Source organism: Rhinolophus sinicus, linkage group LG05, assembly GCF_036562045.2.
Source record: "Rhinolophus sinicus isolate RSC01 linkage group LG05, ASM3656204v1, whole genome shotgun sequence".
NCBI classification, from domain to species: domain Eukaryota; kingdom Metazoa; phylum Chordata; class Mammalia; order Chiroptera; family Rhinolophidae; genus Rhinolophus; species Rhinolophus sinicus.
In genome coordinates, this window is record NC_133755.1 from 144,061,908 (window position 1) to 144,079,945 (window position 18,038).

The 18,038-nt window shown below is 36.9% G+C and overlaps 1 protein-coding gene across 3 annotated transcripts in view; it reads left to right on the plus strand.

The window, feature by feature from the left end:
• The window catches only part of DSE (dermatan sulfate epimerase), a 58,052-nt gene that overhangs the window by 36,998 nt on the left and 3,016 nt on the right, over positions 1-18,038 (plus strand). For all 3 annotated transcript variants that reach the window (XM_074333467.1, XM_074333468.1, XM_019741364.2), the window contains exons 3-5: positions 10,089-10,342; positions 13,677-13,916; positions 16,046-16,253. In XM_074333467.1, the coding sequence (XP_074189568.1) occupies positions 10,089-10,342; positions 13,677-13,916; positions 16,046-16,253 (702 nt within the window). The remainder of the gene's footprint in view (positions 1-10,088; positions 10,343-13,676; positions 13,917-16,045; positions 16,254-18,038) is intronic.

An 18,038-nucleotide genomic window follows, 5' to 3' on the forward strand; every position in this document is an offset into this window, starting at 1 on the left:
TGGGACCTGAAGGACAAATAGAAAGGAATCAGTGACAGGGGAAGAGAACGTGTTTGATTGTTCCAAGCAGGACTGACTGATGTTCAGAGACTGTGACATAAGAAAGCAGAGTGCTTTTGAGGAACTGAAAATTGAAGGTAGGAAGGAAATTAGCAAACTTTGAGGCTTGAATAGAGACCCAGATGCTACAAGGCCTTGTCCACCACGTGAAGGAGCTTGAACTTTTCCTTACAAGCATGATGAGACCATTGAAGGGCTTGATCAGATCAGTAATGTGATCAGATTTGTGTGAGGGAGTTTTCTTTTTAACTTTTCATTGCGAAGTGAAATAGAACACCATCCGGACGAATGTGTAGCTTAATAAAGCAACTAAAGCAAGTGCCCTGGTAACTACAGCACAAATCAAAAAATAGAAATTTCCAGCCCCCCCCACCCCCCCAGAGAAGCCCCTCCATGGGCCCCATCCCATTGACAGTCCTCTCTGTCCCCAAAAACATTACCCTAAATTCTAGTCATCACATCCCTGGATTTCTTTATAGTTCATTCAAGCGTGCGTCCCTAGACACAAGTTTTTTTCTTGCTCATTTAAAAGAATGTCTTTTAAAAGTCCTTTTTTATGTGCAGTTTCCTCTCCATCCCTTTATTTTTGTTACAATTTATCTATAGCAGAATTGGGTCCTTCCTAGCAGAACTGGGCCCTTCCGACCTGTGCAACTTCTCCCAGTCTGGATCTGGGGTTCTGAGAATGGAAAGAAATGATGGTTTCCAGAAAGTTTTAAGAATTAGCATGTGTAAAACTTGACAATTGTATTTGAGGACAAAGAGGATGAGAAATATCTCTATAGAATGCTGACAGGGTGGTGGGACCTTTCAGTGAAATTGTAAAGCTTGGAGCTGTTGGGAAATGCTAATAAAGCTTTTGGTTTTGGGTTTACTGAGTTTGAAGTGCCTGTGGATCTAAGAGGAGACGTCAAGTTCATCTCTCTCAAGCATTATTTTTACCTACTTCCTGTTTGCCGATAGTGTATTGTGATTTAAAAAAAATGTTGTCACCCAAAGAAAAAAGAGTTTATTCAATACAAAATAGGCTTTCAAGTACAACATAGTTTCTGTTGATAAAAAAAATGTAGAAGGAAAGTTCAAAGGTTAGATTTAATTAAAGTGGGCCTGCCATAATAAATAAATGAATAACAACCAGAAGAATGAAAGGCAAGGTGGTAGCAGAGCATTCCAGCCACGTGGGTGTCCTCAAATCATTTTCTGGAGCCAAAATGAAACATTGTGCAGACAGTGCTCCAAAAAAAAAAGGCATCAACTTTAAGTGAATTATACTATTTCTCCTGAAGTTATAAAAAGAAAAACAAAATTATTGATGAAGTGTGGATAGCAACTTGGGCTTTTAACAATTTTGTGAGTACATTTTAGTTCATTTCTGTGATTTATTTACAGTGTATTCACTATGACAAGAAAAAAATCTGGGGAAGGAAGAGATAAGAATAAATCCACACATCCTGCAAAAACTTCAGTATTCTTCCCGCCTTAAAACTATTGACCATAATTTTGAAAAACCACATGGAGTTTACTATTTTCCCCTCTTTAGAGAACCTGTTGACTAGGGAAGGATTTTAAAGTATTACGGAAGCCAGTGTGAATCTTTGGCCTTTGCTTTTCTGTCATGGCCTGTCACTTGGTCAGAGAAGATGGAGAGAACATGATTACATTCAGCCTTTGGAGTGTGGTCTACTTTTATTTTCAATATGACATAGATCACTCTAGTTCGAAAATTTTGGAAAGTGTTTAATGTCCTGGCATGTTGAATATAGCTCTCAAGTTTGACTCATAACTTAAATTTAGTGTTTTCATTCATTGTTTTGTGGTAACATATGAGATAGTACATCTGCACATTTTTTATGATTCAAAGAAAAATCCTATACTGGCTTTTTCCACTTCATCGCCAAATTACTTTTTAAGAAGTATTCTTTGAAACTGTGTCCCCAGGACATGAAATAAAATAAACATTATTGGTATAGGGTGCTGTTCATAGGCATTTTTTCATTCTTTCTCTGGAATGTAAATGGCTTCAAAGCCAAACAGAATTGTTTCTGGCGACAAGAGATGTTTTATTGTTGTTTTTCCACACAGTGATAAATGATTTTTTTCTTCCTGCCTTGACTGCCTGGGCTCATTTAGTGTTTCACATCTGCCTCTGTCACACTGCCCTCTACTTCGAACATTCTGAACTTCTCTGGTGTTCTGGGTTCTGTCCTGATGATCTCACAAGGGGATTTCCCTCAGTGCTGGCTCCAGACCCCCTCTCTGCTGGAAAGTGCTTTGGGAGGGCCAGGACTGAACTCAGCTGCACGCACGGAACCTGGACCCCCATGGCCACTGCCTGCAGGATGCGTCTGAGGGGCTGCTTGTTTGGTGTCACCTTTTCCTTCTCTTAGACAGTGGTTTTTAAGCCTTTTTTGACTGTGACCCACAGTAAGAAACAGTTGACATTACAACCCAATGTTCACATAACTTGAACTCTACATATGTAGATATGTAAGTAAAAGTTGCACAAATCAGCTTTTGCATTTGAGTCATGCTTTGTAGTCTACTATTCTCTGTTCTCTTCCATCCCACTAAATTCCACTAAAAATATGATGTAACCCATTCTATTCATTCCACAATCTATCACTAGCTTGTGATTTATAATTGGAAAATTCTGCCTAGCATTCTGATAAACACGTGATTCCTTTTCAGAGAATCCCTTCTCAGTATCCCCGCTCTTGAAGCTCTCCAGGGAAAGAACTACTGCACTCTTTGAGGTGGCCTCTTTATTCCATATTTCTAGTGAGTGTTTAGAGTATTTGTTCCTAAAATATATTATGAAGCATCTTTTTTTCATTAGGAAAAAGAGCACGCCAGGGATTAATGACTACATTTCAGGTTTCCAGGGCTGAGTGGAATAAATTCTTCAGTACATTATTTCCTATTGGAGCCTAGAATAAAATCAGCCACGCAGTTCATTCACTGTTTTAAAAAGGAAACTTTAGCAAAACCTTTAAAAAGCAAATTATAAAAGAGAAAAATTTTGATCAAGTGTTAGAAAGTGGGCATCTTGGGTAAATGCTAACCTTATCGAGCCATGAGAAAAAGTAAAATACTATTTCATGTGTATCCTAGCACCTGAAGACCCACTTCGTTTGGGTTTTGATATATTCCTACCATTAGGGTGGCAAGAGTTAGCAATTTGAGTACAGTTTTTGCCATTGTTAAAGTGTCTCTCACTTTTTAAACTTTATATCACAGGTAATTATTTGCCCTTTTTCATTTTGTGTTGTCAGAATGTTAGGGGATTGCTCTTGATAATAAATGGGAGTGTTCAGGCAGCAGCAGGAAGACGGCAGTGATGGCAGGTGAAAACAAACAGAAATCAATTCACTACAGTTCTGGAGGCTAGAAGTCTGAAATCAAGGTGTTAGTGGGGTTGGTTCTCTCTGGGGGCTCCGAGGAGAAGCTGTCCCATGCCACTGTCCTAGCTTTGGGTGGTTGTAGGCAACCATTGGCGTTCCATGGCATGTGGATGGATCACTCATCTCTCTCTCACATATACCATCTACCACCAACAAGTACCTTCTCTTATCCCTCCATCCTTCCAATATAGATATGTCGTAGTTTTAGTTAGATGGATACTGTCTTGGCATATTTTAACAAGGCAAAAGCTATTGACAACTAAACCATATCATATGTTTAATGATCCCTTTCAATTTGCATACAACTTTTTGCTTTCTCTAGGATTAATAACAGCTTTCTTGTTTTATTTGCGTAGTTTCCTATAGATTTATCACTAATTACCAGACAGACTTACTCAGTTATGTAAATCTTCTCTCAGTTCATTCACACAAGACATTCTTAATAAGACCTTATTCCTAACAATTCATCTTGAAGAAATAACTGCCGGAGCCATGTGACTTACTGTCATCTAGATCTGCTGTACAGCTGTTGACTTGTTCTCCTTTTCTCTCTCAGATGCCCTGCCATGAATCTCATGTTGTCTTCTTTTTTGACATGTAGCCTAATTTGGGTGGAGAAATTCTCCACTGGTTTCCTGAGAAAGTATTCAAGAGAAGTAAATTTTGCAGCCTTGGATGTCTACACGTATTTATTCGTCAGCCCCGTGCCTAAACGATCGCTTTGTCTGGGTTTGGAATTATAGTCTGAAAATTCTCTCTTTGAGTTTAAGAGGCATTGTTTTGTTGTCTTCTTGCTGCTAATGTTCTGTTGCGATGTCTGATCCCACTTTGATTCTTGATGCTTTGAGTGAAATCTGATTTTTCTCTATAGATTTTAAAGTCTTTTCTATCACCACTGTTAGGAAATTGTGGGATCATGTGCCTTGGTTTGATTTGAGATGGGTCTGTTTTCATTCATATCTTGTGCACTTGTTGGAGGGAGACTGGAAATTCATGCCCTGTAGTTCTAGAAATTTTCTTGATATATTTGATTTCTTCCCCTTTGTTTTTCTTTGTTTTCTGTTTTGATTCTCTTATTCTGATGTTCAACCTGTTGGGCCAACCCTCTAATTTTCTTTTCTTTCCTGTTTTCTTTGTCTCGTTTCCCTGCTTTCTTGATATTTCTTCAACTTTCCTTCAGCCTTTCTATTGAGCTTGTCTTCCTGCTATTTTGTTTTTCATTTTCAAGAGCTTCTTTTTGTTTTGAATTTTTTTCTACCTGCATGGTTTGTTTTTATCATTTTGCTAATTTGGTGCATTTATCATTTTGTTCTTTTCTATTATGGAATTGCCTTAAATCTCTGGTAGTCATTTGTGACAGTGGGGTTTTATATTAGTTTCCTATTGTTGCTGTAACAAATTACTACGAACTTAGTGACTTAAACAGCACACACAGTCTTACCTTACATTTCTGTAGATTAGAAGTCTAATATGGGTTTCATTGGACTAAAATTAAGGTGTTAGGACTGCATTCCTTTCTGGGAGCTCTAGACTTTCCTGGACTTTTTCCAGCTTTTAGAGGCCACATACATTCCTTTGTTTTTGTCTTGCTCCATATTCAAAGCCAGCAACGTTGCATCTCTCTGATTTTTCCACTGTAGTTACCTTTTCCTCTGACCACAGCCAGGAAAAACTCTGCTTTTCAGGACCCATGTAATTAGATTGGGTTCACCAAGATAATCTAGGATATGCCATCCCACAAGGTCCTAAATTTAATCACGTCTACAAAGTCCCTTTTGCCATGGAAGGTAATATATTCATAGATTCTAGGAATTAGGATGTGGACATCTTGGAGGGGACTGTTATTCTGCCTACCACAAGTTCTAATTAACTAATTGTCCACTCTGGCGGGAGGAGGGTGTGCCATGGCGTCAGTATACTATACGGTTGGTAACAATTTAGCTAATCCTTTTCTTTGGACAAACCTTGATGGCAGAATCTTTAGATTTGTACTCTTGGTCCTAGAGTACTTACTTACCCTTTATGTATCATGTTATGTTCGAAATAGATGGCATGTTTTTAATGTTACATGTTATAAAATTTATATTGAATTTTAGAAGATAAATAAATGTATAAAATTACATACAATTATTATATCTGTTTCTGAGCCAACATTTATAAATTGTCATTTTTTTCCTGAACTTTTTAATTTGAAAAATTTCAAACATACATAGAAGTTTAGGATTATATATAGTTAATATCTACTTACATACTCAATTCCTGGATTCAACTATTATTTGTATTTTCAGAGAACCAATTTTGCCTTTGTTGATTTTCTCTTATTGACTGTTTTGTGTTTCATATGTTTTTGTCTTGTCTGTATTATTTGTTTTCTACTGTTAACATTGGATTTAAGTTTTTCTTCTTTTTATAGCTTCTTAAGGTGGAAACTTAGAACATTTATTTTATACCTTTTTCTTTTCTGATGTAAAACTTGCAGTGCCATAACATTTCCTCTAAGGACTGTGTAGGCTGCATCTCACAAATTCAGACATGTTGTATTTTTATTATCATTTGTAGTCATTTATAATTTTGCTTATGATTTTTTTATTTGACCCATGAGTTATTTAGGAGTGTGTTGCTTTTATATAACTATATATTTGTAAGCTCTAAAGCTTAGGGTAGCAGATACACACTTTCCAAAATTCTTATTTTCGCTTGAAAGTTCAAATTTTGTCATTGACAACTAAGACTCAGTTTTCCTTGAACTAGAAGGCTTCCTGTTCATTTTCAAGAAAACTTCCACTTAAATACCCAAGTCTAAATGACCATAGTTTGTCAATTAGTCATTTTTTTCCATGTAAAAATGATGTTTCTTGAAAAAAAGCAGCTAGTTTTAACTCTTAACTCTACACAATTTCTTTTCTTAGTGACTGTTACTGCACTTTGGTAGCCATTGTGCTTTTTACATATTTCCCATTTCATCACACAGAATATTGAAGAGACATGCGCTCAAGGGGCTGGAATTTTATAAAATTAATAATTGTTACCACTTTATGAAGGATATACTTCAATGAACATGGCCTTTGTTTTTTAGCTTAGAGTAAATGGCAGCAGTACAGAATCATACAAGGATTACTAGAGCAGTTTGGTGCCCCTGCCTGGATTCTTGCTAAGGTGCCAGCATTTAGCCATTATTGCTTTTGGATGACAAGTGCAACTATCAACATATACCATCTTTATATTATTCTGAAAATAATTTTTACTTGGAATCCCCTAAAAGAGTCTTGGAGATCCCAGGGGTCCATGGACCTTACTTTAAGAACATCTCTCCAAGGGGAGAAAGTATAGTTTATAAAAAAAAATGAAATACAGTAAAAGTTTTCCTAATTAACCTCCTCTTTACTGACTTGCCAGTGAAATTAACCTCCGATCCTTGTGTAACCTGGCAGCAGCTCTCAGAAAGCTGGGGGGCATGTCAGGGCCGGTCCGCCCGTCTCTATGTCCATTCATTTCTCTTCCCACTAGTAGAGTTATGTGCCAGTTTTACTAATACCTATAATTATACAATTTTAATACTATTATATAAATAGAATAAGTGTGAGTTCAAAAGTAAAAGAATGTTTCTAAAACCAACTTAAATGCTTTGGAACGACTTACTGTAAAATATTGCTGTCATAATGTTGATGTAAATTATCGCTGGGTGAAATTTGTAAAAGTTCAGGGGAAGACTCCTAAAAAATCTGGAAGGATTCTACAATCTTTCAAGTTATCTTTAATTTCTTCTATATTATAAAGAGAATAAAGCTAGAAATTGTGATGATATGTTATCTGCAGGACGGAGCAATGAAACTCCAATCTGTAGACCCATCTTCAAAGAAAAGCTGTTTAGCTCACCTTCAAATGATTGGTGGATGTATGTACATACAGGTATTTTAAACTGAAATAAAATTCAAAAATTAATACTTGTGTCTTTTTTTACTGATTCCCCACTTAACCAGCCTTTCCAGTAAATTGATTAACCACTGATCAGGATCACGTTATATAAGATAGTTTTTTTGTTGTCATCCATGGGCTGAAAGCAAATTTCCTTTGGTTTCCATGAGAGTAAAATATGCTCTCTTCCATGCACTTTGTATTTGAGGGTGGGTAATAGTATTGGTAAAGCATTTAAGTAACCTTTTAGAAATAAAGCTATTACAGGTCATGTTTCATAACAATATAGTGATGAACTTGATAGTACCATAAAGTTTTGTGTGTTTTTTTAAATCAGTATGCTAGTATTTTGTTGAATTTAAAACTGTTTGGAATAAGCAACTATGTGGAAGCTTGGAAATTTTCACAGAAATTGCCTAGTAATATTACCTGAAGGATGCGAATTATATTAAATGTTCTTTTATCTCTAAAAATAAGTTCATTGGTTAATCAGACGACAGGGTTCAGTAGATGGTAGCAGTGTGTTGATGTCACCTCTCTCATGGCTAGGTGTATATGCTTTCATGTATAGATGCAATGTGATATGGTGCGAAGTCACAGAGCTGGGAAACAAATGACTTGGTTCTCATCCTGGCTCACCAGTCACCATAAATCAGTGAAGACTGTGTTCCTAACTCCCTCACAGTCAACTTACAGTATGAGTTGTTGTTTTTCCTGGAGGTAGGGAAGTAATTCATACTCTTCACACTCTGTTTACAAACAGTACACACACTGGCAAGCGGACTGGCAAGGCAGCTTTGTGGGTGACCAAATGGTTAAGAAACTCATCTACCTTTGCCACTTTAGCACCAGGCTGTGTCACTAGCACAGCTAACCAAACACTGACATCATTATGAAATACCAAGAGATTCATCCAAATTACCAATTTCATAATGATTGCATATTCATTGTGTGGCCTAGTTCTATAAGCTTGTTCCTTTTTTCCTTTCTTTCCAAAAGTGCTTATCGAGAATCTGCTGTATTCCAGAAACCATTATAGGATTGGGGATTCAAAAGTGAATACAACAGAGGGAAAAAAAGAAATCGTGCCCTTACAGAACTTAAATTCCAGTAGGGGATACATATACATCTAGTGCACACACCGGCACACACACACACACACACACACACACACACACGCACACACGCTAAGAAGACAAAACGGAAGGGAAGTGAGAGATTGCGGGTTGGGGAGTGATGCTGAAATTCTGACAGGGCGACCAGAGAAGGCCTCACCAAGATCACTTATTTAATATAAATTCTTAATGGAAGGACATAGTATAAAAGAAGTAGTCTCTCGACCATTTTTAAGTATTCTTAACCTGGGGTTTGGGGGAAATGTTGCATCTTAATTTTTACTAACTCTAACCGAAATGAGCATTTCCTCCAAATGCTGAATATAGGTAACCAACTACAGTGACATTGTGAGAGCCTTAACTCTGTCGCAGATAGACATCACAGGTATTTTCATATCACATTAGAGTTATTGTAGATATCTCAAATTATTGCTTGTGCTCGTCACTACTTATAAATTATGTTAGTTACTATCCGTGCTGTTAAATCTTATTTAATGCCTTAATAAAGAAGCACATGCATCACAATTTTTAAAAATATCTGTATTGACAGTTGTATTTCAAAGTAATAGATTTTTTTTGTATCCCTACATATTTTATCTTAGGAATTTTAAAACATACTGAGAAAGAGGCTCAGGCTTCACTAGATTGCCAAAAGAGGCTTATGGGCATAGAAATGTTAAGCTTTAGTCTAATCCCTGAGAGCTTTCTTCCACCTCCCACAAGAACTGCACACTCTTCATTTGTTTCCCTCTTAGATATTATTCAAATACATCCTGAACAGATGGGGAGGGTTTTCTGGATAATTCCATAGAATGGTGATTGTGAAAGATCCTTGTTAGCTTCCTGTTTAATGCAGGCCACACCCTATTAAAATGCTTGCTCAATAATATAGCAAGTCAAGCAGAAATTTGGCTTCCTGGAAACTGACAGTGTAATGCTTCACAGATCAGTAGTCAGACTTTCTGGAAGATACTCAAAGGACCTTAAAAGCATTGCAGTTCATTTTCTGAGAAGAATGAGATGTAGAAATAGAATCAGTTCATTTCACTCACTTGTACAGCGTTTAAGCCGTTGACCACGTGGGCCTGTCCAGATTGAGAGGTCACAAACTATAGATCATGCTACCTTCACCTGGGCCAGCCTTTGGGAAATAAGATGGGATATACATGTTCGACTGTTTTAGTAAGGCGGCCATGAGAACAGAACTGAGAACCTCTTACTCAGGTAAGAAGGGGACAGAGAGTGCTAGATAGATGGTGCACCAGAGAATTTTGCCTTGCTACTGCGTGTTAGGTGCTTTAGGTCTCTTTGAACATATCCCACTACCTCTCATCAAGAGTGAAAAACTAAAAGTAAAAATTCTCACCACCTCGATGTTGCCAGAAGCCTGAGAGAGAAAAGTGTTACCTCTGTAATTTTCACATTAGCCACACTTGATGTATATGGCTAATGTGGAGGGAAGTTGATTCCGTGTTCTTGAACCTCTTGGATTATATCTTCAATTGTGTCCTTTAGTCTGAGTGATAGACATTTAACCGGTGTGATGAAAGCCGTGAGCCTTGCTGTACTCATTGGCATGGCGTGTTTTCCTTTGCAGGTTGGTGAAAGATGCTCCCTGGGATGAAGTTCCGCTCGCTCACTCCCTGGTTGGCTTTGCCACTGCCTATGACTTCTTGTACAACTACCTGAGCAAGACACAACAGGAGAAGTTTCTTGAAGTGATTGCCAATGCCTCGGGATATATGTATGAAACGTCATACAGGAGAGGATGGGGGTTTCAATACCTGCACAATCATCAGCCCACCAACTGCATGGCTTTGCTCACAGGAAGCCTAGTTCTGATGAACCAAGGTGCGTGTGGACACAGCTAAGGGATGCCCAAGCTGACATGAGTCATAGCTGCCATGCTGTGACCCAGGCATTTTCCTAACCAGTCTTAGTCATGTTCATACTTGGATCCCAACTAAGCCTATGAGATGAGGCAATACCTACGGCATCTCGTAGAGAATTTCGAGACATCTCTCTTCTCATTTCTGATAGTTATATTAGCTTGCAGGTTATTTAATTATGGCTTCTGATTGTCCCAAGCCATATTCTTACAGCACAGGAGAATTGGTCAGTGTTCATTTTTCCAGAGAATTTTGACAATGAAGACAGTCAGCCTGGATAAATGGAGTTTTTAAAAGCTAAACAGTGATTTATTATTTGAAATGAATTGTCATTGTACACAAATGTGTATCAGTACACCACTGCTCTCTAAAGAATTAGAGATCATTTAGGTCAAATTTGGGAGTGACTTTTGTGGATCATATAGCGACTTTGCCTGAATAGATAACATAATTGCCAATATTACATTTTCTTTGTTCTTGCAATTTTGACTTAATTACAACTCCTGTGAAAGTCTGTAAATGACTACATATGATTGTATTTAAGAAAAGCAGCTCTAAGATCATAGTGAATTATTAGGATATTAAATAGATACTTGGAGCTGGCAAATCTAAAAGAATTTAACTTTTGATTATATCCCCTCTAGGATAAATAAGCATTTTACAGATTATCCAACATCAGATTTTCCCTCAAGATTAGTTTCCTCCCTTGTCACATCAAGCAACTATCATTTTTTATTAGATCTTAGAGGAAAAGAAACTAACATTAATTGAGCATATGACATGTGATTATTCTTATCCATATTTAAGTCTCATATCAACCACGTAAGGTAGCTGGGGTTTGGATCTACTTCTGGCCAAACTCAAAAGTTCAATCTCTTTTCACTATATGTGGTTGCCTCTCTTGGAATAGAAATTCACTTCATAGTACATAATTTAAGGAAAGCTTAATTAAGAGGGTGAATTTTCATCCTGGGTCCCTTTGCCTCCTACGCTCACAAAAACAAAATTTAATCCCAAGGTTCAGATTGGATCAAAATTTTACTTCTCCTCTGACTGGAGTTTTCATATGCATTTATTTTCTGATGAAAGTTATAGGTTGCTCTGAGATACAGTCCTGGAGCCCCTACATAAGCAAGGCACACATTTATAGGAAAGGGGGTGAAATCTCTGGTCCTAGACACCTTAATTAATAATTAGGCTTACAGTTCCCGCTTTCTTGGCATACTCACTAACTTTAGGAGCTGCTTTGGCCAGGCTGTTTCCGTAATTTTATGTCCTCCAGACCAGCATTATAGATACTGACTGAGGTGGCTTAGAGCACACCTGTAGTTCCCACTGGACTCACATAAAATCTCAAAAGTGGGAGAATTAGAATTTTCTGTCTGTTCTGCTAATCCCATCTAAGGCTTGGTGCACGGGCCACAGGATCACATATAAGCAGTTTACAAATCAGTTGGAAAGAAGACAAATGTGAAATGTTTAAATGATTGCCTAATAGTTATAATAGCACTAGGGAATGACATGAGGTATCATGAAGTTACAGTTCTATACCATGCGAGTGCATTGACTTTGAATTCAAAAGAACAGTGTTCTTTAAGTGAGTTTGAGGATGTTCATGGGACGTTCAAGGATGGATAGGGTATGGTAAGTGAAAATAATGAAGGCCATTCCAGGTAAGGTGATGGATTGTGGGAAAATAACATCATTAACATCAGTACAGCATATTGACAGATTTGAAGTTTACAAAGTATGTTGGCAGAGATTGTCTCATATCTCTTGACCAGGGTTGTTGTAAGGAAAAATAAGAAAAATGAGGTAACATATCCAGGGAGCAGTGAGTAACAGGCTTGATTTTAAGCATCAGTCACATTGGTGTCTGGTTACGGATGGACGATACAGAGAGGAGAAAGATGAAAATGGTTGGAATTTTAAGCCCTAACAGTTAGGGAATGGAAATTGCAAACTATCCAGAAGACTGCCATGTCAGGTGCGGAGCTACATTGGAAGTGGATCCAGGGAACAATGAACAGTCACCTCTGCACAGCCAAGCCTGAGAACGGTGTTGGCCTCAGGAGATGGGACCCAGGATTTCCTTATCCTAGGACCTTGAATTTAGGCTGGGAACGGTGGTACCTGGGCCTCTGGAAGCCCCCACACCTAGTAGGTCCTGGTAGAGTGTTCAGCACTGATGATCACACACATCTGTGGGAATGAAGCGATAAGACTCCACCCACATTTGGAGCAGTGAACTTAATTTTATTCCCAGGTTGTGTGTTAAATACAGGCAGACAAAACAAACGTTAAATCTTAAGACCTGGGTTCAGATCAAAAGTCCTGTTCATTTTTAGTTCTGTGCCAGAGGTCTTGAACAAGTCAACCTTTCTGTAATTTTGGAGTTATAATGCATAATTGGGTTGTTAAAGGATTAAGTAAGATTATGTTCAGTGCTGTGTAAATTACAAATGTTAAAGAAATATGAGGAGTTGTTATTGTTACCTAAATGCTAGTCTTGCAAGAATTATAGAAAGCCAGCATTTCTGAGTTGATTTTTTTTTTTTTTTTTTTTTTGTAAGATTTTAGACCTTTAATTTTCAGTTGGGGAAATTGAAGGATGTGACAGGTTGAAGACGTGCTTGAACAAAATTATGTAGCTCATTTCTGGCAGATTCTGGACTCCCAGTTGATTTTTTTCGCCCTTAGATTGCCCTCCAATGGTCTCTTTCCCCCACTGTGCTGCTTTTTCAGATCCTAAGGAACGGAAAAGCACAAGAAGGATGAGAAACTGTCTCCTAATGACAGCACAAATTGAAGACTGCTCATTTAGACTTTATAATATTTGCAGCGTATTACAAATCCTATTAAATAGTGGTGAAAGTTTTGTAAAGTAATAAACTTCAAAACCTATTTTCAAATAGCAGTTTTTAGGAAAATTGAATTAAAAGTACCAATATACAGATCTTTTCCTGCAGACATAAACTTATGTGCAATTCATAATCTTAGATGTGATGTGGTTTCAGTATATTAAAGATTGGAAAATGTCTGATATTCATTTAAAAGTTTATCTTCATTTAATAAATGACCTATATTCAAGAACGTCTTAACTTACATCATGGACCCATCGCAAACCTGGATTAAATGCAGGATGTTATTTATAATGTTGATAAGGGAGAGTTGTACAAAATGCAGCTTTGTAATATAAACTGCTCAGATAAGTCCGAGGGTTTTATTTGGCCACATATTTTGTTTATGTTTTATTACAACCTGAGTCATTGTTTCTACATGTTTTCATCCTTCAGGATATCTTCAAGAAGCCTACTTGTGGACCAAACAAGTTCTGACCATCATGGAGAAGTCTCTGGTCTTGCTCCGAGAGGTGACGGATGGCTCCCTCTATGAAGGGGTTGCGTATGGCAGCTACACCACCAGATCACTCTTCCAGTATATGTTCCTGGTGCAGAGGCATTTTGACATCAACCACTTTGGCCATCCATGGCTGAAACAACATTTTGCATTTATGTACAGAACCATCCTGCCAGGTATAGTGAGGTATCACAAGTGGGACAACATTAACTGTTGTAATTTTTCTTGGTTATGACAATGGGCTAGAGACATGTGGGGTTTTAGCCATGTTGTGGTTAACGGGATTTAAAAAAAAAAAAAATCAGTCAAATTCACTTTAAGAGTTATATAGCCAGAACATCATGGAAGTTAACGTGAGGATTTGTGATTTAGGTACTGTAAAATTTGGAGCATAATGGATCAAATGTAATTTGTAGCCTCCAGAGGACTTTTATTTTTGTATATGTAAAACTTAGGCACATCTACAAATTAATTTTCATGATTCTGAACAGAATATCAGCATTTATGATTACATGTTAATTTTCCTTTTTGTGTGATCCCTGATGTTTGGATTTTAGTTTATAATTTTTTCATCTAAACTGTATAGGCATGATTCAAAATGAAAGCTCGCACCTACATGTTTTAAGTTGGAGATTTAGTATTTTCTTTAAATATTTTATTGAAATAAATAGTGTAAAAATATGGAAAACTAACCAAGAAATGAATTGCTGTAAAGCTAATATCTTGTTGCTGTGTACCTTAGTCTAAGAGAACTAGCTCTCAAAAAAAGATATATATGATTTAAGAATTTATTTATTTCTAGGAGCACCTTGTAATTCTCCTTATTTCTAAGCAGGACTAATGTGTTACAAGGAGTTTAGGAGATAGATTTTCATCAGGATTTCCCCCAGTGAAGTTCAATTTTTAGATGATCATTCTAGATCTACAGTTAAGAATTTGTTATTTAAATCTTTTTGCTCTGGTTGTATACACATGGATTGGATAGAATCTCCAATCCATTGGATTATTGGATTAGTTTTCAAAAAAATACTGCGGAGCCAAAGAACCATACTAAGATTTAGTTTAGACACTTACATTCAGACCCCATTGTTTTATTCCTCGTTCTTAGACATGCAGGAGAGACCTGTATTATAGTTCATCGTGATAAACAAAGGCCATCTAGAGAAGGGACCTTTAAGTGGTCTCCATGCTTTGTAATTTGAGCTGAGATCTAACAGCCCACAACAGCAGGGCTTGGGTCTGCTGTGAGCTGTGTATGTGGCTACTTCCTAAGCTGGTGGAAAACACAGTATGAACACCTGTAGGAGAAGGATTCAAATATTTGTGTCAGTTAATTCAACAGGCTTTTATTGAACATCTGTGTGCCAGTCACTGTTCTAGGCAGGGGATTCAAAGGGGAATAAAACATACCTGTTTTCAGGGAACTCACAGACTAGTAGAAGATTCAGAAAATCACATTTTATAATAAGATTTACTTGGAAGAGCCTTCACTAAACTGGTAGAAGCAAAAACATTACGTGTAAATCACGGAAGTACAGTCATGCTAACATTTAGAAGGGATTCTGTGTTAAGTCAGTCTCTTTTCAACATGTCTCTTTTTTGCTCTACAGTGGCTGTTCTAGTAGTGATTATTCCTGTCTGTCCCAGAGTTTTCTCCCATTCTTTTTCAAGAATGCTTGGAGCCCATTCAGTCTTACCTGCTTTTATGTTTCTAACCTGTTCCAGTATTAGCTTTGCATTTTCTCTCTTTTCTTTGACTTCCAGCAATACATACTGGCAGGATCTTCTGTGGGAATTGTTTTCTTCCTATAGAAACTCAGTTTGTCCCCCAAACCTTATAACTTCCATATTATTGGAGGCCAAATTGAAACATCTTATGTTATTGTCTTGGCGTGGGATGTGGATGGGTTGGTAGGAAGCTGGCGCTCATTTTTGGTTCAGGAACTCACCATATACAAGACGATAGTGTATGTACCTATGCGAATATAATTCACATAGATGGACGTTGGGAAAGGAGAAAGGTGGGCAGTGTGTCTAAGTGTTAATGGTAGTGGCATTTCCATCACCATTGACAAGTTGACACACAGCAAATACAAAGTTGCACACAAGATTTGTGGAAGACATTCGGAGGGATTCTGATTAATTGGTCCCAGGAGCATGAGCATTGTGGTTTTATTTGTTAGTTTTTATCCAGGATGCACAATTGATTCTAATTTGCAGACATGATTAAAAATCATTGTTTAGACCTTTATTGGGAGCGTGCAGTTTTAAACTTATCTTAATACTGTCAAACTTCTTCCCCCAGGGTTTCAAAGAACGGTGGCTATTGCAGACTCAAATTACAACTGGTTTTATGGTCCAGAAAGCCAGTTAGTGTTCCTGGATAAATTTGTCATGCGTAATGGCAGTGGTAACTGGCTGGCTGACCAAATCAGAAAGAACCGTGTGGTGGAAGGTCCAGGGACACCATCCAAAGGGCAGCGCTGGTGTACTCTTCACACTGAATTTCTCTGGTATGACACGTTGGACTGGTTTTAAAAAGAAATTGTACAGAGGGATACAGTACGCTAGTTATTTGCATTAAAAAAAAAACTAATCTAAAGCACTTTTAAAAACTTTTTCTTTATGTCACCTAAGTACTTGCAACTTTAATTCATGTCACAGTGTTTGAAACGCTGTTAGAAACATTTGCTTGCATTCAAGACCTAATTACTGTTTGCAGTTTTTGGTTTTCTTATATTAGAGATGTCCTAGGTTCACACTATTTCATAGATATATATGTTTTGATTTATATCATTTTTGAAATCATACAAAGAGAAAACCACAAAATTTAGACTGGGTTATTCTGATAATCGCACCAAAAAAAAAATTAAGGTAGTAAAATATTTTATCTTGTTTTGGTAAATGGAACATTATAATCTTCTAATTGCAAAACTGTTACTAAATTTTCAAAACTATTCAAAAGTATTTGACAGTATTTGACAGTTTCACTTTGATAATGAAAGAACTATGTAATTTTTTTTGCCTTAATCTTTTAAGCCCAGAAAGAGAAGCCAGGGTCTCCTTTTTAAAGTACTGCCAAATATACTGTTGGCATTCAATAAATTAAAATAAAAATTACAGGGAGCTAGTTAATCATTAATCTCTGATGTCTTTTTAGCCTTTTGAAATTTGCATTCAACTCCAAAATAAGCTTCTGTGGTTTGATTATTTCTCTTCATTATCTTTTAAAAATTTAAACACGAGGAAAATAACATTAGAAAAGAATAACTGTGTATAGTTTAGCCAGCATTTTTATAAACTATATGCACAGATGAACTAAATATAAATGAAAATGCAACCATTCTCGACTCCTTTTAGGGGTATGAAATCATTATTTAATAGTCATTATTTAATAATCTTTAACAATATATAAGTAGCATAGAGAGGTCTATAAAGCTGACTATAGGAGTCAGATTAATGCTAAGTCTAACTTGGTTTAAAATCTGCCTTATAGGAATGTGCAAACTGACCAAAAACTGAGAGAAGGATGGCAAATTCAGTTTGTATCTGGATTTGTTAAATCACAAAATTAAGCCAACATTGTTGTGCTAGACCTAGGTAGAGACATAATTTCTGATGTCCTGAAACTGAGACTCTAGAACAACAGACAAAACAGCCAAAATCAAACACCAGTAAGATTAACTCCACCATAGGTGATTGATTAACTTCAGGAAAAAGTATCTAAGAGCTAATAATACATGTCTGCCTTTCTTCCTCTGAACAGGAGATCATAGGAGCCTGTCAAGGCTGTTACCTCAAATCCTCAAAGCCAGCGATCATGTTTATTATTATTTTTGTGGCCTTTCTGAATCAAAAACCTGTGTTCTTAATCACTGTGGAAGTTTAACGTTAATTTCTATATGACTTTGATAAAATTATCATAAATAAAAAGAGGTAATTTATTGTCCAAAATGCATGACATCGTCTGCAGATTAAAACAAAACCTTTGGATATGGGCTAGGCAGTGGTAGCCTTCAATTAGAAATCCTTCAGTATTAATAAGTTTCCTGAATTTCATCTGTTCATATTCTTAGATGTGATATATTGGCATAAATTTAATCTAATACGTGAAGTTCAAGTCTATTTAAATTAATGTTGTTGGAGGGCAAAAAGTACTCTACCAAATTTTAATAATACCGTGTGTTGCAGAACATATTTCATTCTAACTCAAGGCTTGCTAGAGTCTAGACTCGAAGCCCCTTATCCAGAAGTTTAGATGAAGTGCTTAATTCTGTGAGCCCCAGTCATTGGGATGG